The sequence below is a fragment of the Mustelus asterias genome, chromosome 8 (genome assembly GCF_964213995.1).
Source record: "Mustelus asterias chromosome 8, sMusAst1.hap1.1, whole genome shotgun sequence".
NCBI lineage: Eukaryota > Metazoa > Chordata > Chondrichthyes > Carcharhiniformes > Triakidae > Mustelus > Mustelus asterias.
Window position 1 is genome coordinate 93,968,180 of NC_135808.1, and position 24,537 is coordinate 93,992,716.

Here is a 24,537-nt window from a genome sequence, read left to right on the forward strand (position 1 = left end):
AGCAATTAAAATCGAAGACACTCAAAAAGCCAGAATCAGAGGCCTGAGGGTTGGAGGAGGTGACAGACGTAGGAAGGACCAAAGCCACGGAGGGATTTGAAAACAAAGGTGACAATTTTAAAATCAACTCATTGCTTAACTTAGAGACAATGTAGGTAAGCAAACATGGATCATGGATGATTGGAACTTGGTCCACATTAAGGCATGGGCAGCAGAGTTTTGGATCACGTCCAGTTTACAAAGAGTAGAATGTGCAAGACCAATCTGGAATGCATGGAAATAGTCAAGTCCAAAGGGTCAAATGTGACACTAAATTTATGGACAGACTGGCTTAATCTCAGACTGTTGCCAGGGAGAAGAATGGAGTTAGTAGCAAGGGAACTGAGGTTGGAGCAGGGTTTGAAAAGGATGGCTTCAGTCTTCCTAGCATTTAATTGGAGAAAATTTCTGTCTCTAGAATTGGATGTTGGGTAAGGAGTGTGATAATTCAGCAACTGAAGGAGTTGAGTAAGGTGGTAGTCAAGTAGAGCTGGGCAACATCAGCGTACATGTGAAAACTAATGCTGTACCTTTGGATGTGGTCCCCAAAGGTAGCGAGTAGTTGAGAAGTAGTTGAGAAGTAGGAGGGTCCAAGGATAGATACTTGGGGGCCGCAAAAGCTTACAGTGTGGGAGCAGGAAGAGAAGCAATGCAGGTGAATAGAGCCAGGTGAGAGTAATCCCACCCAGCTGGAGAGGAGTTGGAACAGCAAAAAACACTTCCATACTGTGCTTTTCATCTTATCCATTTACCAACACATGCTCAAAAATATTCAAGCACATAGGTAATGTAAATTTGAGTATTGAGATCAAACGTTCAATGATAATTTTTTTATTTACTAATCAAAAATGCAATTAGCTGCACCTGATGAATTAGCCACAGGTGGCTAGAGGCTAACATATCAAACAGTGTTAGTTTAGGCAGCTGCTAATGCTCTTTTAATGTTGAAAGTTGATTTATTTATGCATACGTGGTGGAGTTTGGTACTTGCAATAACAAGAAAAACAGTCCACACTTCCTGTGTTAAAGTAATCAAAATCCATGTGGTGGTGATAATATGAGAGCAAAAAGAACTTCACACCTCAGACCGGAGGCAATCAGTCAGGTCTACATGTGAGCACAAAATTCAGTGTCAAATATCTGTTTCTGCACATCTTGCTTTTGTGCACACTAGTATTTCTTCATGGTTATACCAAAATAAACATTTTTGAGTGGATAAAATAAGGCAATTGCTGTTAGTGATAATAACTGATGAATTAATGTACCTGAGCTATTGAGACTGCGTTAGTTGAAAATTTCAGAACTAAAATTGGCATATTTTTCAGGTTACGGAAATAGATGGTATATAAGATACAGGAGCAGAAGTAGGCCATTCAGCCCACCGAGTCTGCTCCGCCATTCAATCATGGCTGATATGATTCTCATCCCCATTCTCCTGCATTCTCCCCATAACCCTTGATCCCCTTATTGATCAAGAACCTATCTACCTCTGTCACACACAATGACCTGGCCTCCACAGCCCTCTGTGGCAATGCATTTCACAGATTCATCACCCTCTGGCTGAAGAAATCTTTTATATGCCAATCAGTTGGTTCTCCTAGGATCAGGGAATAGAATAGATGCAATATTGAACAAGTGTTGTCCTGTGCATGTAGAATGCTCTACTGTTTGATAATATTGGTGGTGGTGGTGGAGGGATGGGGGGGGGGGGGGGGGGGTCATATTATAAAAAGAGTTCCATTCACAAATTAACATGATGAATTGAGGGATAAATTCCCAACAAAAGTTCTGGGATTCTATGAATTTGCGTCGAAGTCTGTGCAACTACTTTCATTGTCATCTGTACATATATTTTGGTATCTTCCCACTTGAGATATCAGACATAACATGCAGATTATACCTAAAAGTGTTAAAACAAACTTATTCTGATGTCTAGTTGACCTGACCAGCAAATAATTGACTTTAAGCATGTAAAGCAAATCTAATTTATAGTTTTAAAGGGGGACATTCTTGCAATTTAACATATCAGGATAGATTTTCATCTTTGCTACCTAGGCATTGGACATCACCTGTACAAAGCACAGAGAAAAAGTGGGTAAGGAGGATTACGCACCTGTTCATTTAAGTGGTTGGAACATCAAGCAGGTTCTGTTTTGACATGAGATCCTCCCACCAGATTTTCATCAAATCAGTTATCTGCTGATTGCTCTTGGCAGCTGCTCAGGTCCATTAGACTTCATGCTGACATTTTTTAAACTGAGTACAGTAAACAGATAAATTCCATAATAAAATAGAAAACGCTAGCTAAAAGCAGTAGGTCCGGGAGCATCTGTGGAGAGAAAAACAGAGTTAACGTTTTGAGTCCATATGACCCTTCTACAAAACTTCTGTTGAAGGGCCATATGGACGCGAAACTTTCACTGTCCAAACTCCACACAGTCACCCAAGGCCGGAGTTGAACCCGGATCTCTGATGCTATGAAGCAACAATGCTAACCACTGTACTACCCTATCCCATCCCAATATCCCTACTCTTCATTTTTCTGACCTTAAACTAATCCTTTATCCATGTTAATATATTATCCCCAAATCCATACATCCATTTCTTTTATTACAGCCTTTTGTGTGATGCCTTGTCAAATGCCTTTTGCAAATCCAAATATATTACATCTACTGGTTCTCCATTATCTACCTTTATATCGAAACACTTGCATATTTTTATAGCATTCATTCAGAATCTGAGACCAGATTTTGACCACCTCAGTCTTGACTATATAATTAATTTATTCTGTTATTTAGCAAAAAGAAATATTTAATTACAGGAAATATGGAGTTAGTATAAAATTACTGATATGTTTTAAGTAACTTACAACTTAGACTGTTGTTACCAGTTAGCCTTATCTATTCTTTTGTCTGGCAGCAATAATGAATGGATTTAGCAGCAAGGGCATGAAAGCCTTATTTTTATTTTTTTAAGGGATGCAGACATTGCTGACTAGGCTCGTGTTTATTGCCCATCCCTAATTGCTCTTGAATAAGTGGTATGAGCTGCCTTCTAGAATTTCTGCAGTCCATGTAATGTAGGTACACACACAGTGCTGTTAGGGAGGACGTTCCAGGACTTTGACCTGGTGACAGTGAAGGAATGGTGAAATGTTTCCAAGTCAGGATGGTGTGTGCTTGGAGGGGAACTTGTAGATGGCAGTGATCCCATGCATCTGCACCCTTGTCCCTCGAGGTTGTAGAGATTGAAGGTTTGGAAGGTGCTGTCGAAGGAAATCTAGATTCAGTAAATCTAGATTTATTCTCCAGTGTTATTTTAACATTGAAACATTAAACAGGTAATGCTTTAATGAGGGAAGATCTTATAGAGACATATAAGATTATGAAGGGAATAGATAAGGTAGAAGCAGGGAAGTTGTTTCCACTGGCAGTTGAAACTAGAACTAGGAGGCATGGCCTCAAAATAAGAGGGAACAGATATAGGATTGAGTTGAGGAGAAACGTCTTCACCCAAAGGGTTGTGAATCTGTGGAATTCCCTGCCCAGTGAAGCAGTTGAGGCTACCTCATTGAATGTTTTTAAGGCAAGGATAGATAAAGTTTTGAACAGTAAAGGAAATAAAGGTTATGGTGAGCGGGCGGGTAAGTGGGGGCTGAGTCCATGAAAAGACCAGCCATGATCTTATTGAATGGCGGAGCAGGGTTGAGAGTCCAGATGGCCTACTCCTCCTCCTAGTTCTTGTATTCTTATATCAAAATTAATAAATGATAGAAAATTGAGGCTTTAGGAGATCTTCCACCAACAGTTGAAGATGCAGTAACTTTGAGAATCTTTGCTGCAAATCCCCATTCTGTCTATCATAGTGAAATTCCCAATCATCAGATTTATCTCTTTGCCATTTTACTTAGCTTACGAACACTGGTTGAGGCATTTACAGGACTCCTGGGAAAATCATCAAACTGTCTGTAGGGATGTTGTGTTCATTTTTTTTCATCCATGTACCCAAGGCAGCTAAGTGACGACTGTTCATCAGCTCCTCCTTCCTCCGTTACTACTTCAGTGGTGCAAGTGTTACCTTCCCACAGTTTGCACATCATTAGGAAACAGCCAGACTAACAAAATCCCCCAAGGCTTAAACCATTCCCTCTAATGGTACATTAATATTGCAGAGCTGCTTCCAGAGAACACGCACAATTGCTATTCTGTATGGCTGTTCCTGCTCAGGAAAATCCATACAGGCCAGCAATGTAAACTGGCACATCAGAAGTTCAGTATGATGTTCTGTGAATCTAGAGGTATCTACACTGTTTGTATTGTACTACAGAAGTCCTCTGACAACAGCCACTTGATGTTGGTGAAAATATCATGAAGCCTCAGTTGTGTTCAGATCAATGCACCACAAGGACTGCAGGGATTCAGGAATCCTCACAGCACCAGGGACCCGGGTTGAATTCCAGCCTCAGATCACAGTCTGTGTGGAGTCTGCACGTTCTCCCTGTGTCTGCGTGGGTTTCCTCCAGATGCTCAGGATTCCTCCCACACTGCAAAGATGTGTGGGTTTGGTTGATTGGCCATGATAAATTGCCCCTTAGTATCAGGGGGACGAGCAGGGTAAATACGTGGGGTTACGAGGATAGGGCTTGCGTGGGATGGTTGTTGGTGCAGACTCAATGGGCTGAATCACGTCCTTTTGCACTGTTGGATTCTATGATTTTATGAAAACGACCTATTTCAAAGGCAGCTTGGAATGGACCATAAAGGTGACCCTGTCAGTGTGGGCCAAATCCCGGGAAAAGAATATTTGATGCTATCGGGCACATTATTTGAACTTAATGGAAAGAAGTATCTGTGTCTAACGATCATCCGATCTGCCACTGCCCATTTTGTTCCCTCCTGAAGTTTGATTTTTCCCCAGTAACCGTGGCTACTATATTTTGGATTGGCAACAGTCAAGCATGAAATTCAGACTTAGAAAGTATCCTGTTAACTGTCAGGATTTTCATTTTATATTTATACAGTATCATTCAGCATGAGGCTTGCCTGTTCCATCATAAAATTGCAGAGAGGTCATGGCAAGTGGGACCCAAAACTGCCAGTGGGGGAACATAAATTTCTGCCTATGGTTTCATTTTAAAAAACTCAACTTCGCAAGTTGTTAAGTTTATAAGTTTAATTAATATAGATTCAGAAAAAGACAGCAAGCCTATATTACTGTGATATCGCGATGCAGCACATCTTACTGCCCCATCATGCACCCCACATATTACCCCCATCATGCACTCCAATTCACCTCACCTTTGAGATGGAGCATCTCGTTCCTGGACATCCTGGTTGAGATATCCACTAATGTCTACCATAAGCTTACTTTCACTGGTCAGTATACATGTTGGAATTCATATAGCAATAAGGTTGGCTTTATCAGCAATTGTAAATAAGGCCTGAGCCACTTGCTCAACTTGCAGGCTTGATGCAGAAACAGAGCACGTCAAAGCTATCCTGCGGCACAATTACTATCTGATAAGATCATTGCTCGCTGTGTCTCATGCAAATTCACAAATGAGCCTTTGGACCTGAAAACTACCCAGAGTAACTCAAATTACCCTGGAGGGCAAAGTAACTGAAAAATGTGAACAATGGATGTTCAGCAAGTTGTTTCAAGCTGCTATTGTGAATTTGCTCTGCAGGCAGTATTTTCCACTAACTGGATGCGACCGCAGTCCAGAAAGATATCCTGCCCACCACACAATCTGAATTAGCAGAGTGATGCCAGGTATGTGGGCTGTACGTCCCAGCAATTGGCTGATCGGAACAAATAGCATGTTCCTTCAGTTGTTTGTAATGGGAAAGTCCAGACCATACTCAACCAACCCATGCTTACAAAACCCAAAACAAAACGCCTGCTGTTCGTTGTGATTCTGCAGTTGGGCAGCACTAGTCAAACAATCCTGAGTCTGCTAATAGCTACAATAACAGCCAATTAAAAACAGTCAGTTGAGCTGATAATGTGTTCATTTATGCTTGCGAGAAGTGACATTCATTCATATACAGGGACCCATTCTCTGCAACAAATAAAGCCCTGCACCTTTTTTTGAATTACTTGGGAGTTTGGGGATCCTGTAATTCCCCATTGCTTTAACCATGGTAATGCCTCAGCCAATCAGAGTCAACTTGCTGACCAATTAGCACAGGCCTTACTGCATGTGAACACAATTGCTTCAGTATCTGAAGAGTTGCGAATGGAACTGGACATGGTGCAGTCATTAACAAGCATTCCCTATTTCTGACCTCATGATGGAGGGACGGTCATTAATGTACCAACTGAATATAGTTGGTCAGAGGACATTACCCTGAGGAACTCCTCAGGAGAAGGCTGAGATGAATCATCCACTCAGCACTTCAGATTAAAGGTGGTTGCAAATGCTTCAGTCTTGTCTTTTGTACTCATGTGCCATCATTGAGTATGGGGATATTTATGAAGCCTCTGCCTCCTGTTAGTCATTTAATCGTCCACCATTGTTCCCAACAGGATGTGCCAGAACTGCAGAGTTTGGTCGTATTCATTGGTTGTTGGGGAAACACATTGAATGGACTCAGTTATGGGTGTGCATTGTTCCCTGTCAGATATTTGCCTTTGTGCTCTGGCCAGTAGTAGGAGTATAGGCATTCCCTGGGACTTGAATCTTGTGATTAGGAGTCAAGCACTTAGCCTGTAAAGCTACCCACCTGTACTTATAAATGATATGACATTTCTGAAATGTTTACTTCAGAATTTTTGAATATATTTGAGTGGTAAAATATTACTAACATTTTGTCTTGTCAATTCAATTTGTTTACAGTTTTTAAACTTGTAAGAGATCACACTGACCAATAGATGTTTGACTGATGAACAATATCAACTGTTGTTTTATTCAGCATAATACAGGATTAGTTTGCACCTTAGTGTTTTATGACCACATTCTCTGTGTGACTGTTTTGCATTACATGAGCTGAATACCTTTGAAATGACACACATATGCAGGCAGTTATTAAATGCTTACTCAGCAGTTCTGGTGTGGATGCGATTACATTGCATTTTGAACAGCAATAGAAGAACTAAATCCGCATCTTAAACTGCAAAATTTCCATTCCATTTCACCTTGAATATTGAGGAAGGACAGCCAAAAGTTTTTAAGATGGGCTTTGCTGTGATGTGATGGTGCATTATTGCATCGAGATCTAAAAGGAAACCAGCACTGTTAAAAGGAGTGTTCCCCCTTTGCAAGATGCCATTAGTGAATTGCATCCTGAAGCACAATTTTTTTAAGTACTTAATTGTTTTACACAGAGACATTCTGGGGCCAGGCGAACTGTAACTTCATTTCATTCATTTTTTGGCAAAACCACACAGCTATTTTAAATATCTCTTCTTTGCCAACATACGTGAACTCTATAACATCCACATATATATTCAAGTTTACTTGCATCATATCATTTGCTAGGATGTTAGACAAATGCCCTCCCCTTAGGACTCTAACCAGCAGCATATTTGTAGCCCATTCAAAAACAGCCAACTAATCATTTTCACATTTACAAATCTTCACTTCTGGTTTCCACATTTACTAAATCCTGCAGGTGTCTGTTACTTGTGTATCATGTCCAAAGTCGTTTTAGATTTATTGTGAGATGTATCTTGCTCTCTTGCACTCTATGGCTACATCCTTTGTTAATGCCATTTTGTTTTTACTTCTGTTTTTGGGAGTCTTGCGCTATTTTTAAGCTTTTTTGACAATCATTAGGAATTTGAACCAAGTTAGAAGCAAAGTCTAAAGATGTCTTAAACCAGTTCACAGCCATTGAATTATTTTTGAATTTACTTATGCCCATCTTATTACATCTTGGTTTATATATCTTATTCAAAAGGCAATGGTCTGTCAGTACTACACTGAAATATCCATTTAGATTGGCACGCAATCTTGGAGTGAGACTTTAACCCAGATGTAAGTGCACTTCCAACTGAGCCAAGTGTCCAAAGTAGTTTCATGGTATAATACCCAGTGACTTGCTTCAGAACAAAAAATGTTTCCACATGTCACATGTGGTTCTTTTACTAATCAACTTAAAATATGTGTTCTCTGGTTACTGTCTCTTCTCCCATTGGAAACAGTTTATTTTTATTGATTCCATCAGAAGTGTTCATGATCTTGAATATTTCCATCAAATCTTCTCTTCACCTTCTAAGGAAAACAACCACATCCTCACCAAGTCTTTCCACATCCCTGAAGTCTCTCATCCCATGGTACTTCACCTTTCCTGTACCCTATCCAAGGCTTTGACATCCTTCCTAAAGTGCGGTGCACAGAATTGAACACACAACTTCACTGAAGCATAGTTTTATAAATGTTTAGCATAATTTCTTGTTCCTGTTGTTGATGCCAAAGATCTCATGTGCTTTTATTCCAAAACCAGCTTTCTCAACATGTCCTGCCCATGAGTGTGCCTATTTCACCAACCTGTTACTATTTTCCGCTAAAATTCCTATTTTTGTAGCATCTGAAATTATACCCAGTATACCAAAGTCCAAGCTATTAATACATATCAAAAAAGGAAGTGGTCCTAATACTGATCTATGGGGAACACCACTGTACATTCCACCACCCCCAGCTTGAAAAACAACAGTTCATCACTCTCCATTCAGCCTGTAGCCAATTTTGTATCCATGCCACTATCCCTTTAATCTCGTTGGTTATAATTTTGCTAACAAGCCTATTTTATGTTATTCTATCCAAAGCCTTTTAAAAGTCAACATACACAACATTAACCACACTACCCCTATCAACTCTCGCCATCACTTCATCAAAGAATTCATTCAAATTATTCAAACACAGTTTACCTTGACACATCCATACTAACTTTTGTACACTTTTCCAAGTTAGTTTTGATCCAGTTAATTTTCTCTAAGTTTCCCCATGACTGGTGATAAGGTGATCGGCCTATAATTGTCAGGTTTATCTCTCGCCCCTTTTTTCAACAGGTACAACACTTCCAGTCTCCCAGTCCTCTGACACCACAACTATATCTAAGAAAGATTGGAAGATTGTGACCAGAGCCTCCACAATTTCCACCCTTGCTGTCTCCAATAACCTAGAATTCATGCCATGCAAACCAGGACTTTTTTTCTTCTATAGGTTAGGTGGATTGGCCATGCTAAATTGGCCCTTAGTGTCCCAATGTGTAGGTTAGATGAATTACCTGAGGTAAATGCGCAGGGTTACAGGGATAGGGCAGGAGAGAATGCCTGCATAAGACACTCTGTCAGAAAGTCAGTAAAGACATGATGGGCCAAATGACCTCCTTCTGTAGGAATTCTATGATCTATGGTTCTATGTACTGCCAACCTTTAGTTACATCGGCTTTATTTTTATCCCATTCAATATCACTAGTGCCTCCTCTTTTACTGCTGCACTAGCAGCATCCTCTTACCTTGTTGTAAAATACTTATTTAGTATCTCAGCCATGTCCTCTGCCTGCATGACAAGATCTCCTTTTTTGCCTCTAATCTCTCTCCTTTTGAATATGGTTTTATTATTTATATGTTTGTAATAGATGTTTATGCTCCATTTTATGTACGCTACTAACCTATTCCCACATTCTCTCTTTACCCCTTGGTCTGCAGTAAGATTGGGAGAAAGACTTGGGTGGAGAGGGACAGGAGGTTGAGGTGGCATCCTTACTCCCTATGGGCCTCTTCCACCAGGATCTCCAGTATTACATCCGAGAATCTGTGCTCTCTCTCTTCCAGTCCTTGAGCTAATCTGAAACTGACTATTGGGTGCCAAACAGAACACTCCATACCTTCAGTGGAAGTCAGCGTGAGGAGCTCATATATACTCTTCCATTAAAATATTGTCTACCATATACTTGCAGGTTTCTGGTTAGCATCTGTATGTATGTTCAAATCATAATGATCATCAAATTAACCTGAAAATTATGTTTCAGATGGGTGTTTCTGTTAGTGCAGCACCCACTTAGCATCTCTTTTCACATTTTGGTCAAAATAACCCCAAGCCATTATCATCTAGGGAGCTGTAGTTTTGAATGTCATTCCTTTCCCCTTTTGGGAATGTCTTTACTCAGTATCCAAACCATCTTCTCTTTGGAGGCCTTCTATTCTTCAATGACTTCCATGAAGCTTCCATATTACCTTCCATTTTTCTATTCCAATCCACGTGGGACAGATCCTTTTCAACTCACTGAAATTAGTCATCCACTGGTTAAGTATTTTTATGTTTGACTCTTCAGTGTCCACTTCAATAATTCTCCAAAATCAATTATATTATGATCACTGTTTCCTAGATGTTCTCATGCTGAAACGTGCTCTACTTATTCCACTTAATTGCCCAGAACTAGATCCGGTACTGGTTCCTTTCTCATTGAATTAAAGCACAGTGGTCAAGAAAGTTCTTTTGTACACATTTCAGGAACTTCTTCCTTTCTTTGCCCTTTACACTGTGACTATTTTTAATATTGGGATAATTGAAGTCCCCCATTATCTCAACAGTACAGTTCTTGCAGATTTCTATGATTTGCCTGCATCTCCTTTCCACTATTGGTGGTCTAACCATGTTGATCTTTATCCTCTAGTCAAATCCTTCAACCCCTCCACACCATATGGTGATATTTGGATCTCTCTTCCTTGCTGCATGTGTGTTATAAACATAACTTAATGCCTTAAAAGCCTTTCATCTCCATTTTTAGATGAGTCTCAAGCTGCAAAACCAAGTAATTTGGTTTAAAGCCCATTTTTGACTGCCTCTAGGACTTTTTATTTGAGCAGCCGTAGCAAACATGCTGTAAAGTGGATAAATATTTTGGCCATATTGTCACTATGCTCTGCAATTACAGCGTGATGGTGGTATCATTGCACAGTTCCAGAAGATAATTATTGCAATTTTATCAAGTTAGAACTTTCAGTTCTTAGGCAGTAACCCAGTCAGTCTATATTGTATTTGTTAGTGAGGTAAAATTTACATTGTTAGTGGAACATGGGCATGGCAGCAAATTTTCATGGTGACTAACTGGAAATATTGCTGGCATGTGTGAAGGAGAACCTTCACTGGAAGAATGAAGGTTCATAATCCTTTTATAAGTAGTTCAGTGCTATGGTAAAGATTTGTTTTCTTAATTACTTTAAGAACATATGCTAATCATACTAATAAACATTTAGGGCACCCATAATAAATTGTTTCCTTATAAGTGCATTTGCCCATGTGGCTATTTGTTTAGCCACACATCGGCAAAGAAAGAAGTGAATACTACAACACTAACACAGCACAATAAGTGAAGCTAAAATTTAATTTCTGCTGCAAACATTTAAGGAGAAGGAGTCTTCCTTTATGATCTGGTGGCCGACTGTCTCCATTGATTTTGGTCACCACTTCAATGTTGATCATCAGTGAGGTCTTCAAGCCCATAATCCTGAACTGCAGTGAGATGGGGTGGGATATGTGAGAAGGAATGATGGTAGGTTAGATACTGCCCTGATGATTGATGCCTGTTTTGTACCAACAGGAAAAGCCCTGCTCCTCTGGACTGGTAAAAAATTTCCCCTACAATGCCATGTTCCCGAGCCAAACATCAAATGACATTTCATTACTGCTACTGTAAGACATTTCTTGAAGTAACAGCCAGACACACGCAGAGGAGCTGCACTGCACAGCAGAAAAGTACAGAGTCAGCAAGTTCTATTGATTAAAAACTAACCTTAAAGTGCCTCCCTGAGCATGTGAATAGACTGTAAATGGGAAAAAAATGTCACAAGTTGATTTGTAGAGCTAAATGAAGCAACCTTCACATTGACTTTTAAAAAAAATATGTAATAAAATACAATGAAACAGCTGAAGCATTTCATCAAATGTTAATAGCTGGAAAAAAAAAGAGGAAAACCAGTACGTGGCTGGAGGTTTTGTTTTTGTGTGAAAACCTTTTTGTGTGCTTTTTTTTTGCGTGTTTGGAGAAAAATGCAATAATTAAGCCATTGTCGAGTTTTCCCATATGCTTGAGGAAGACAAATTAATTAAATATACAACAGCGTTGCTTTTTGGACTGTGGTCTCATTTACAGCATGGGCCATAAATTAGACAGAATAAATACTTCAATGTGTCGGCAGTAGAGCTGCTACGTCAGAGCCTCTCGAAGGCTGGTGGGTGGAGAGAAGAGTGTTTCTTGATAATGATAGTCACGTCTGGGTCTGTCTGGTAACCAATGGAAACCAGACATGATGTAACACCAGGATGAACTTGAACTTGGGGGACTTAAAAAGGGAACAATAGACCAGAGTAATCAATAAAGCATATTTCTGTGAAGGATTACAGCACTGCTCTTGGATAACCTTGCCTGCCAGGCAGTGAATAGCAAGGAGTGGGAAAGAGCCTTGTTTTAATTTCAGAGGATGGGCAGAAGCACTGCAAACCAACAGTGTGCAGTTATGAGGGAAGGAAGGTGCTGTGTTCAATTGCACCCCCTGCTGACAACAGTTAGTAATATTTTACAGGGACCGTGGGCTTTTTAATTAAGAACGCTGGCAGGACCACAGTTTTCACTTTAAGTTATATCTCCTTTCTTGCTCACTTTAACTGTGAACTCTGTTTTTAAAAAGCTGCCCCAGCACACGTTGCATGCATTTCTTTCCTTCTCTTTTTGAGTAAGACGTTTCCCCGTTATTTGTTAGAGATATATTTTCATAGGGCAGTAAAATTTGGGTGACCAAGTACAGTGATGGTTAAATAGATGCATCAGGTATGTTGATTAAAGTTTAAAAAAAACTTGGATAAAATATTTAAAGCCTGTAAAAGGTTAAAATACTTCAGCTGTGTGACAAGAACAGTTAAATTAAATATGCTTCATTGGCTGTCAGCCAATTTATTAAAACTACATAAATGCACCTTGTCTTTTTCTTTTAAAGATAATTTATTAAATGTAAGACATTCCATTACTAATTTTTTTCCTTCAAACAGTACTTTTTTTATCAATTAACAAAGCAGCTTAAAATGGCAAGATTGAATACCAATTTTCAAAGCGTACATACTAAATACCAGCCAGTAGCGGTTCTGCTGAAGCTGCAGTATTCCCCTTGCATTGATCTGCTAATTGATGTTGAGTTGCATTAAGATCTGTGCACTCATGCTGATTTTGAATAGAGAACCTTACACTTTCAACTTTAACCCTTTCCAGCACAGACTGTATGGCAATAGGTTGTAGTAGAGGCGGATACAATTTTGTCTTTTAAAAAACGTTTAGACAGTTACATGGGTAGGATGGATATAGAGGGATATGGGCCAAACACGGGCAATTGGGACCAGCTTAATGGTAAAAAACTGGGCGATGTGGACAAGATGGACCAAAGGGCCTGTTTCTATGCTGTAAACCTCCAAGACTCTAATGTAACAGTACGTCACTGCATTTGTAATCTGGACTGTTGAATCTACAGAACATGAGGTCAAATTCCACCATGGCAGTTTGAGAATTTGAATTCAATTTTTAAGAATTGAACCGAAAAAGTTGGTGTCAGTACCCAAGATTATGCGACAGTCTGACCATTCCATGGGAACTTACACTGGGGGAGAGGTTTGCGGGGGGGGGGGTCGCTGCTGAAGGTGGGGTGGATGTTTTGGTGGGGACAACCCTTGCTTGGGTGCCCAATTAGGAGGGGCCCTTCGAGCACCAAGCCCACAAGGCAGTCACTTGTTTTTACTGGGCAGCTTCCCTTGGCGGGAAGGGTTCCGAATCGCTGCAGGGCAAGAGGACTGGCACCCAACCCCATGCCCCCCCATCTCACAATTCTTTGGCTGCCCCACCGCATGCCAGCCCACGCTAAATTCCACCCAATGTGTCCAGTTCTCATTCAAACCGAAAAATAAATGTTGCTGAAGATGAATGGGTGAGCACATTGGCCAGTGCAGCCACTGGCATCTTGTGATTGGACTGGATGTGGCTGGTTTCAAAGGAGAAGAGATCACCAGCAGGAGACATGATAAAGATCTTCAATTGGGAAGAGTTTCAAATAGGTGGATGTGGACAAATTCCTGTTGCCCATTGTTGCCTCCAGAGAAAGGGGGGAATAAGGGGACGACAGTGATCTAGTGGTAACATCATTGGACTAGTAATCCAGTGACCGTGTGCAGTCAAGACCCACCACAGCAGCTGGTGCAATTTAAATTCAATGAATAAATCTGGAATAGAAAGGCAGTTATGGGATCATGACAACAATTGTCAATTATTGTAAAAACCCATCTGGTTCATTAATATCTTTCTAGGAAGGAAATCTGCTATCCTAGCCCGATCTGACCTACAAGTGACTCCAGACCCACAGCAATATGGATAACTCTTAATTGCCTTCCAAAATAGCCTAGCAAGCACTCAGTTTGAAGGAAATTAGGAATGGATAAATGGTTGTTAATGTATGTATGGGTTTCCTCCCACAGTCCAAAGATGTGTGGGTTAGGTTAATTGGCTATGATAAAATAACCCTTAGTATCCTGGGATGTGTAGTTTAAAGAGATTAGCAGATAAATGTATGGGGTTACGGGGATTGGGCCTGGGTGGGATTGTTGCCGGTGCAGACACGATGGGCCGAATGGCCCCCTTCTGCACTGTAAGGTTTCTATGATTTCTATGAAATGCAGCTTTGCCAGTGATGCCTACATTCCATGAAAGAATTAAGAATAAAAATATTTGATAGCTACTAATGGATTATTGAAGTAATTTCTTTACAGTGTTGAGAGTGTGGAACTTCCTGCTGCATAGAATGACTATAGCAGGAAATGTTGAAAGAGAGGCTTGATGCATATGTCAGGGATAAAGGAATAGAGGGATACTGGTGCCATGTGGGAAGAGGGAAGTAAGAGTGTTAAGATTGAAGTATAGACACTGGCACAGTTGAGCTAGTAGTCAATTTTTGTCCTATAGGATCCATGTAATTCTATATAAGGGCCAGAAATTTGTAACAGATAAGTTTCAGTGGAAATGCAAGCAGATGTTACACTTTTAAGATGTTAAATTACACACTGCATAAAAATAAGGAAATAATCAGTAACTTTATAATGAAACTGAATTATGTCTGTTCCAATTATCCCTCAGCTTTTTAACCCCCTCTGCCGTGAACTAGACTTTTGTTGCTGGCTCGGTCAGCATTTATTGCCCATACCTAATTGCCCTTGAGGAGGTGGTGATGAGCCACCTTCTTCAGCTGCTGCAGTGCATGCAGTGTAGGCACTCCCTGAAAAGGAGGGAGTTTTAAATTTTGATCCAGTGACATTGAAGGAATGGTGATATAGTTCCAAGCCAGGATGTTGTGTGATTTTTATGGGAGCTTGCAGGTGGTGGTGTTTTGCATGCATCTGCTGTCTTTGTTCCTCCAGGTGGTAGAGGTCACAAGTTGGGAAGGTGTTGTAGAAGGAAGGTTGGAGAGTAGCTCCAAGTTCTTGCAGGTCATACACCTTCTTGCTGCCCCTGTGTGCCAGTGATGAAGGGAGTGAATGTTTAATGTGGTGGATGGGATACTAGTTAAGCTTTGTCTTGGATGGTGTCCAGCTTCTTGAGTGTTGTTGGAGCTGCACTCATCTGACAGGTGGAAAGTATTTTATCGCATTACTGGGTCCTGCTTTGTCAATAGTAATAGGATTTAGGTAGTCAGGAGGTGAGTTTTCACCTGAGAATTCCTGGGCTCCTGCATCTGCAGTATTTCTATGGTTGGTCCACTTAAGCTTCAGGTCAATGGTAACACCCAGAATAATGATGTTTACATGGGAGTTCAGCGATGATAATGCCTTCGATCGTCATGGTGAGATGGTTGGCGATAATTTCCTGGCACTGTATGACACAAATGTTACTTGCCACTTCTCAGCCTAAGCCTGAATGTTGTTCAGGTCTGGTTGCTTATGGGTAAGGACTGCTTCACATATGGTGCTGAAAATTGAGTAATCATCAATGAACAATCCCTCTTCTGACCTTTTGGTGGAGGAAAGTCATTCATGAAGCAGCTGAAGATGGTTGGGCCTAGGACACTAGCTTGAGGCACTCCTGCAATGATGTCCTGAGGCTGACATGAGTGACTTGCAACAGCCATAATAATGTTCCATTGTCCTGGATATGACTCCAACCTGTGGAGAGTTTTTCCCCGATGCCCATTGACTTCAGTTCCGCTAGAGCTCCTCAGTGCCGCACTCGATCAAATGTCAAATGCAGTCACTCACCTCACTTCTGGAATTCAACTCTTCTGCCCATTTGGACCAATGCTGTAAGGGGGTCTAAAGCTGAGTGGCTCGTAATGTCAGTAAGCAGGATAGTGCTGAGCAATTGCTACTTTTTATGAACTGGACACGCCTGGACAATTTTCCACGCTGCTGGATAGATGTCAGTGTTGTAGCTGTACTGGAACAGCTTGACTAAGGCACAACTAGTTCCAGGGCACAAGTCTTCAGTCTATTGCCAGGGTATTGTTAGGACCCATAGCCTTTGCTGTATTCAGTGCGTTCAGATATCACGTGGAGTGAAGACTGATTTCTGTGATAGTGTGGACCTCAGGAGGAGACCAAAATAGCTCATCCAGTCAGCACTTCTGGCTGAAGTTTCAAATACAGACAAATACTCTATATTTTGCACTGATCTGCTGGACTGTGCCACTATTGTCTTTGGAGCCTCTTAATTGTCTACCATTCATGACTGCGTTGTGGCAGAATCGCAGAGCTTTAATCTGATCTGTTGGTTGTGGAGTCACTTAGCCCTGTCTATAGCTGTTTCCACTTTTAATCATGTGCAATGCTGCTTTGTAGCTTCTTCAGGTTGGCCAGCTCAATTTTAGGTATGCCTACACCTGGCATGCTCTCCCACACTCCCCATTGAACTCCAATGTTTTTGACACCGCACTGTAGATTGGCGCGACATGTTAGTTAGTGCTTTGCCCATCTTGTTATCTCAACTGATGTTTTAGGTGAGGTGCTGTATTGGTGTTTTCTTTAAATAAAAACATTACTCTGTAGCTGAACTCCAAGAGACAGTGTTTCTTGCCTTTTCACAAGTCATTGCCTTCAGTGAGAAAAACTCAGTGTATCATAATGATGGTAATGCATTGGTCGATGTGCCCAGATTTGTTTGTAATCAACTTTAAATTCTGTAAAATTATTATTTCTGGGTAAGTTTTATTTGGCAATTAGCACATCAGTCTGTTTTGCTACAAAAATAAAATCCACACAGAGGTTTATACAGCAAGACTCAGTTTGCATTCGAAAACCAAACCTTGCATTCCTGCAAAAAAATTAATTAATCCTATGTAAATGACGGGCATTCGGATGCTTCAACAAACTGATTGGGGCAACATCAAGAACAATGGGATATGCCCTCAAGAAACAATATAAAATCTAGCAAATAAATCGAGCAGTCACTTAAATTCCTGTAAGTAGGATCCGAGGTGCATTTAAAAATGAAGTGAACCTATTTCATTTGTATAATTTTCAAGTATGACGATGAACTGATTGAATGGCAGAACAGGTTCGAGAAGGGCTGAATGGCCCATACCTGTTCCTAAGATATTCCTCAGATTCCCGTCTTGCATTGCCCAGTTAACATTGTAAAAGTGTAAGAGGAATAGATCCACATGAAAGCTGCACCATTAAGCCTTGCCTTCCTTGGAATACATTTTGCGAAATAAAAACTTTGACGGTGATAAAAATGAAAAATGTTGTTAATGCGTACCAGTTCAATTAACGCCTGAAAGAAAAAACTAAGTTAATAATTCAAGTGCGACCCATCAGCAGAATTATCACAGTTGGGCTCTGACCTGCTATATGCATTTGAAAGGGCAAATGGTAATGGATATTCAACTCTCCTAACAGTGTTCCTTTTAGGATCTTGAATATAGTACATATAATGCGCAATGTCAAAGCTTATCCTCGTATAAAGAGCATAGAGTCATTATTGCGAATAAAATCGATGTTCTATTAATGTTTCATCTTCTACTTCAATTTAACTGCTGACCAATTTAAATATGTTTTGAAAAAGCTTTAAGAAATGAGGGAGCACTTTTAGTGTGTTATATCTTACTGAGTGTTTCTAAACTAATCCTATGTTTTTTTTCCTCTAGTCCTGGTACCTGGGATAAAGGCCATAGCTTCCCGCCACCCAGCAGACAGACCACCTGACCCCTTCCCAACTCTGTAACATGGGAGCAAGACATCTTTACTTCAAGCTGTGGGGGGAGGGGAGATCAATAGAATTTCAACAGAAGAAGAAATGACATGAAACAGCACGCCTAAAGGCTGAATGATGAAGACCATAGCAATGGATTTACTTAATAAGAACTGGTCATACTCGTCATTTTTGTTACCGTGCTATTGAAATGTAAGGGTCTGTTACTGAGGAACTGAAATATTTAGGCTCTGTTAGAAATTTCTGAAGTGTTTTAATAGTAGAACATAGGCATAGCAAGGTAGTTTCTCATACCGGATAGAACTAGTCCGCTATCACTTACTGACTGTATGATTATTACACAATTATGTAGAGTCTAACTATTTCAGGCTATCTCCAGCAAGCAGGGAGACCCTCAACAGGTAAAATATTAGTGAAAGATAATGAAACACACGCGTTTTGAAGTTCCATAGCTAAATCCTGCAAGATATAAAATACTACGACATCATGGAAATAGCTAGGGCAGCTTTCTCTGCAACATATCACAAAATACAGCTCTTCTTTTTTTCCCAGAAAATGAATTAAACGCAAACCCAGCTATATACTGACACATGTTGGTTATCATGGCTCCGAAAGGCATCCTGAAAGGTATATAAAATCCAAGCATCTCACAGCAAGAAGATTAAAATGCTGCATTCACACCATTTGTTTTTGTTATTTTTCTCCGACACTTAATAAGGAAAAAAAAACGTTAAAAATAAGAAATCCATGCAAACTGGGGAGGATGGTCTGCTTTGATTGAAACTGACAGGAATCAATCAAAAAAGGTTTAATTTTTTTGATTAATTGAGTAAAGTGCAATTTCATTGGATAGTTAAATATCTTTGTATGATAGAGATTGTTGAAAATTCTATTTTTGTTTTCCAAGTCCTCCCACCCCAGGACTCTAAACTATCGGGGTAAAATCATAGCCTTGCAAGAAAAAAAGGGGAGCTATTTTTTGCTTTTTTTATTTTTTTTAAAATAAACTTGCATCCCTCAAGTAAACTGAAGGAAGATTTAAAAAAAAATTAAAAAAAAGCTAATGGTGCTTTTGCCAGATCATGTAAACTACATTCAAAATTATAGCTAATCGTTGTTTTAACTAAGCACATAATAGAAAATCGCCACATCGTACTACAAGTAAATTTCTTTCCAAGCTCAACGACACAGTACATGGATTTAAGATCTTGACGAGTTTTTCGGTGTTCCACCTTAGAACGCTGGAATTCAGATCCACATGTTATATCTAGGAATCTATCCATATCGATTTAAGCAACTTGTACATGTAAGTAACAAAAGAAAACACTGCATTGAAATAGATTTTTGACCAAACAGCAAAGCAAACCCTCATCCATGCTATGAGGTGTGCTTTGCAAATATTTAACAAACCATTTTCCCATGGTATACCAACCGTATATATTCTCTGCTTGGCTTGCCAGCCAATCAGACATTTAAAATGCATGATCTAGTGTTAGTGACTAATTTTTATATAGATAATGTAGGAGAAATGTATAGTGCATTAAGACACAAGAAATATAATCCCTATTCCGGGCACTTGCCTTTTGAACCGTACTTGTTCGGCCTAAGAAAAGGGCCTCTACTACTGTCCTATACAATCAGTAAACAGAAAGTCTTGGGAAGACACTTTTGCTCCTCACTTTTTCCCTAATGGAATAAGTTTCTTGATTTGCACGAATGATATTAAAAAAAAATTCCGCATCAATGTGCCTTGCCCTGGATAGCAATTATACGTGGAATCATTGCACATGTTCCTATAATGTAACAATCCTCTTGGGTCTTTTCCTGGTGTAGCAATCAGAGACACTTTTTAAATGCGACATTGATGTCAGCCATTGTAAAGTTTCAACATGTAGAAAACAAATCAGTTTTTCCGCAGATAGGATTAGATTTCATTGTCCTGTATGGTCAGTGCTTTTGAAATCTGTAGATGCTAGTGTATCAATATTTTTTTTTGGATGTCGCTACGTTTTAATATTATTTGGTGTCTTCCTTTGTTTTCCCAGATATATGAAAAAAATATGCAATACCTGATTTATCATGTAGAAAATGCTTAGCAAGTTTTACTTTTAATTTTTTTTTATTTGACCAAAGTTGGTGCTGCTGTTAACGCAGTCTGTTAGGTGTTTGTCTTGTAAATTGTAAACGCTGAATGCACAGACAGGAAGGGCTCTCCTTAGAGTGGCAGTAGAACTGTGAAGCACTAAGCTGAACCCTGCTCCAACAAATTTCAGAACAGTTTGTTCACATTTGAGCCTTAAACTTTCATTCAAATCCCAGACCCATTTTTTTTCTCAGCATAGCAGACTGCAAGGAATTTGCATTCAAGAAAATCAAACAAAATGCCCATTTTATATGCACATTTGAAACTTCCAAGTTTTCAAATTGTTTACTGATTATGTATATTAAAATGATTAAAACAAGTTTCTGGATTTTGATAGGTGTCTACTAAGTGGTGAGTAAGTGTTCCACAATACTGTATTGTGTGATTGTAATTGTTCGATGTAATTTCTTGTAATCCACATCCTTAGCCTTCCTTTAGCACGTAGCTGGGCATTACATTGACATATGTGCACTATAAAGAGCAGCTTGCAGTGCTTCACAGTGAAGGGAATAGCACGGACAAACTTTTTTTGTAAGAACCTTGGCAAAAGCCAAGGTTTATGAGTAGAATTGGTTGTACATACAAAATAATAAGTAAAAGAAATTGCACCCTGTTTTTAAAACAGTTTAAAGAAAAAGCAATAGTGCGGGCAGTTTTTTTTTTATTTTTTTTTGTTGGTGAGTGCGATTAGTCGTGGCTGCAAAGCGAGGAAAGGAAAAAACTTGAGCTGCCCATTCAGCAGATTTGTAATTTGTATGTTGTATAGTTGTATTAATTACACTGATTTAATCTGCCCTATTTTGTAATGCAGGAACTTTTGTAACATTGTTAAAATGAGAAAAAAAATCTGTCAACCTAGCTTAGTGGATTTTCTGATTGTTTGTTATAAGGCAGCATTCGTAGTATTGCTATTCCTCTGGGAACTGGATTTGAGTTATAAACTTTCCTGTTTCCTTTTTTTGTATGTATTTAAGTACTTTATTTTTCTTCTTGATTGGTATGGCATATTCCTATACTTATAAAGTATAGGCTACTGAAGAACCATTGTAAATGGATATTACATGCTGTATTTTTGAAGGTATTTGTTGTTCCAAGTCTGAAAGATGCTAGGGAAACCTGAACAAATTTAAAGTTTAAAAAAAAGGAAAAGTTTTTTTTAAAAAGGTTTGAAAAAATGATAGTGTGTAGGCAAAAGCGTAAAGGATGAAACGGACTGGGGTTGTAAGTATTATTAAGCTAACTCTCTTTCACAGTATCATGCAAAGAACACAACAAAATGAGAATTCAGTTTCATTCTGGAGGTATAGACAGCATGTCATTCTGTTAATCCAAGGGATGTGTGATTTTTTTTCTTCCTTCCCCCCTGACCCCCCCATCCACCCCCCTTTCCCCCCCCCCCCCCCCTCAAGCTGGGTAAACGTTAACCCTTTGCGTATTGAATTATCTTTGCATCATTTTAGAATGTAACCTTAGAATGTTGCTAAGGTAGATAAAGAAAACAAGCTTAAAGTCTGCAACGTCCGGTTAGAAAATGTATGTTTTTTATGTTTTTGTAATTGTGCAACACAATGATCATGGGTTTTTGTCTGACAATAAGTCTGTGGTTCTGACTGACCGACTTCAGAGTCAAGGTTGAGCTTAGTCAAATAACAGTAGAGCCAGACTAGAAATTGCCCGAAGCGCTAAATCGACTTTTCTTCACCAAAAAGGGAGGGAGAGGGATAAAGACCACACAAGAATGAGATTTCCTCTCAAAAGCATAGTTCGCAGAATTCAGTCAGCCTGCAGGAATATGCAAGTTCCATGACAGGTTTCCTCACCTTTTTCTTCATGCATATTGCAGCTTTGTAGTGGCAGTGTTGTTAAAATATATACTGGACAAAAAAAAATCAGATACACAGCTTGAGACAGTTTTTTTCCTTGTGGTGATTTTTGGAATGTCAAACAATATTACACTTTGAATTGTGTCTCTGGAAATATCTTTGATAGAAGGCCTCCATGGAACAAAATACCATAAGAACATGACTTTGAGATTGGCTTGATAATATAAGGAAAGCTTTAATGGCACCTGGCAGGATTCAGATGCACTAAAATAAAGTCTTGTCTTGAGAGTAATGCATGCATCAGCGTTTGACAGTAAAATCCAGCTTCGCAGCTGCAAACCGAGGCTGTATAACGGTTCAGCTCGTAACTTAGGAAGTATTTTTAATAAAAAAAAAGTTTTAAAAATGTTAGCAGCCAGTACCGAAAATTGCTTTGATGTGTAGCAGGTAACATTGAAGCTGTTCCATAGCACTTAATTGTAATGAATACTGTGTCATCAACTTTATAATTAAATTTACTGTTAAATGCAAATCCATTACATGGTGCTATTACAGGCTGGCAATGAAATGTGACAACTTGGGCTCACTTCACTTGCTTTATGACAGTGTAAATGTGTAGCAGTGTTTTCTGCATGGGAACTATGCACAAAATCTATGGTTAACCTTGGTATCTATTGAGTTTACGTCAATCCTTGCCTTTTGTCATTATTATAAATGCCAGCTTTAGATAAAAGAAAGAAATAAGAATACCAGCATATTACCTGAAACATTACAAAAAAGTGGTGCCTGTGAAATCTGTATTATATGAATCTTCTGAACTACAATTTTCTACAACGGTCGCCTTCGCTGTCTGTCAGAACCTTCTCCTGATGATTAAGCAAATGTAAAGTAACCATACAATATTACTGCATGCTATTCCATAATGCTTATTGAGCTGTATAAATATTACTCAAGTTTATGTTAGTCATTTTTTTTTCCTGACTTGGTTCTTGTCAGATAGTTTTAAAGATATTTCACTGAGAACACATCTGTCTATTTTTGGGGGTGTTTTCAGTATTTTTCGAGGTAATACATTTACTTTTTAAAGACATTTTCAGTATTACTTTTTTGTTTGTTTATTTTGCTTCACCCTAGGGGGTGGGCACAGTTCAAAACTTAGAAACTGTGTACCCGACAACACTTACCTGACAGTTACCTACAAGTGGCATCGCACGCGATTCAGTTTGATTTTGTTTTAATGACGTCTGTGCATTTACCGTCCCATTACTGTGCAGCAGTGCTGTTTTGTCTGGGTCAGAAGCTCCTTTCCCAACAGAAGGACTTAAGATAACTTCAGATTTTTTGGGAGCAGGTAGCACTTTAACAGGCGGGTGAATGGGTACCCGTGCCCACCCCTACCTTCACACCAGAGCACGTATTTTTAAAATGAGAAAAAAAAAGTGGCTGTTTAGTTTCATGCACGGTTGAACATTTACTTTAGATAAATTCAGTAAAAATGTTGTGCCTCTAGTACTGGCAATGATTCTGTTCTCGTGGTCATTTTTTTTAAAAAAACGTGTATGTGAAAGTATGTTATTGGTTGAGAAACACTGTGGGCATCAATTCTTACTCAACTAAATCTCTGCAAGTTTTGAGCTGGTGTGGATTAGTTTAACTCTTGTATTCAACCATTAGTGCTACCACCTTCTCACATTACAATACGATTACTGGAAGCAAGTGCTGCATTTCCTATGCAACAAAAAAAGGAAAATAAAATGCTAATGCTACTGTAATCTGCATTCATGTCTCATTTTTATGGTACCAAACAACACCATGTAGAAAACTGGGGAGGGGTGGAGGTGGAATATTCCTGTCCAAATGCATAAGAAAAACAGGCAGTTTTTTTTTCATTTATTTTTACAGGTGTCGCTGGTTGGACCAGCGTTTACTTATTGCCCATTCCTAACTGCCCTCCGTTTCAGAGGGCATATGAGAGTCAACCACATTGTTCTGCGTCTGGTGTCACATGTAGGCCAGACTAGGTGTGGGAAGCAGACTTCCTTCCCTGAAGGGCATTAGTGAATCAGATGGGTTTTTACAACAATTAACAAAGATTTCATGGTCATCAGTAGACTATTAATTCCAGATTGAACCCAGGTCCCCAGTGCATTACCCTGGGTCTCTGGATTACTAGTCCAGTGATAATTTCATTTTGCCACTGTCTCCTCTGTAACAGGCAGCGAGCGGATCTTCTACCACCCGTTTGCCATAAGTTGAATTGCATTTGCTCTGCCTCCTTACTTTGCCTCAGCACCTATACATTTCCATGTTTCCAACTGTTCAGCTTACAGTACTGCCAAAATGGTATAGT

At 39.5% G+C, this 24,537-nt stretch overlaps 1 protein-coding gene across 13 annotated transcripts in view; it reads left to right on the forward strand.

Moving 5' to 3' along the window:
* Positions 1-19,945, forward strand: part of nfia (nuclear factor I/A) — a 460,777-nt gene extending 440,832 nt beyond the window's left edge. For 11 of the 13 annotated variants that reach the window (XM_078218530.1, XM_078218523.1, XM_078218526.1 and 8 more), the window contains one exon: positions 18,157-19,261. In XM_078218530.1, coding sequence (XP_078074656.1) covers positions 18,157-18,174 — 18 coding nt within the window. In that variant the 3' untranslated portion in view covers positions 18,175-19,261. Of the gene's footprint in view, positions 1-18,156 lie in introns of all 13 variants that reach the window. The other 2 variants (XM_078218532.1, XM_078218533.1) reach the window with 2 other exon arrangements.
* Positions 19,946-24,537: the final 4,592 nt, after the last annotated feature.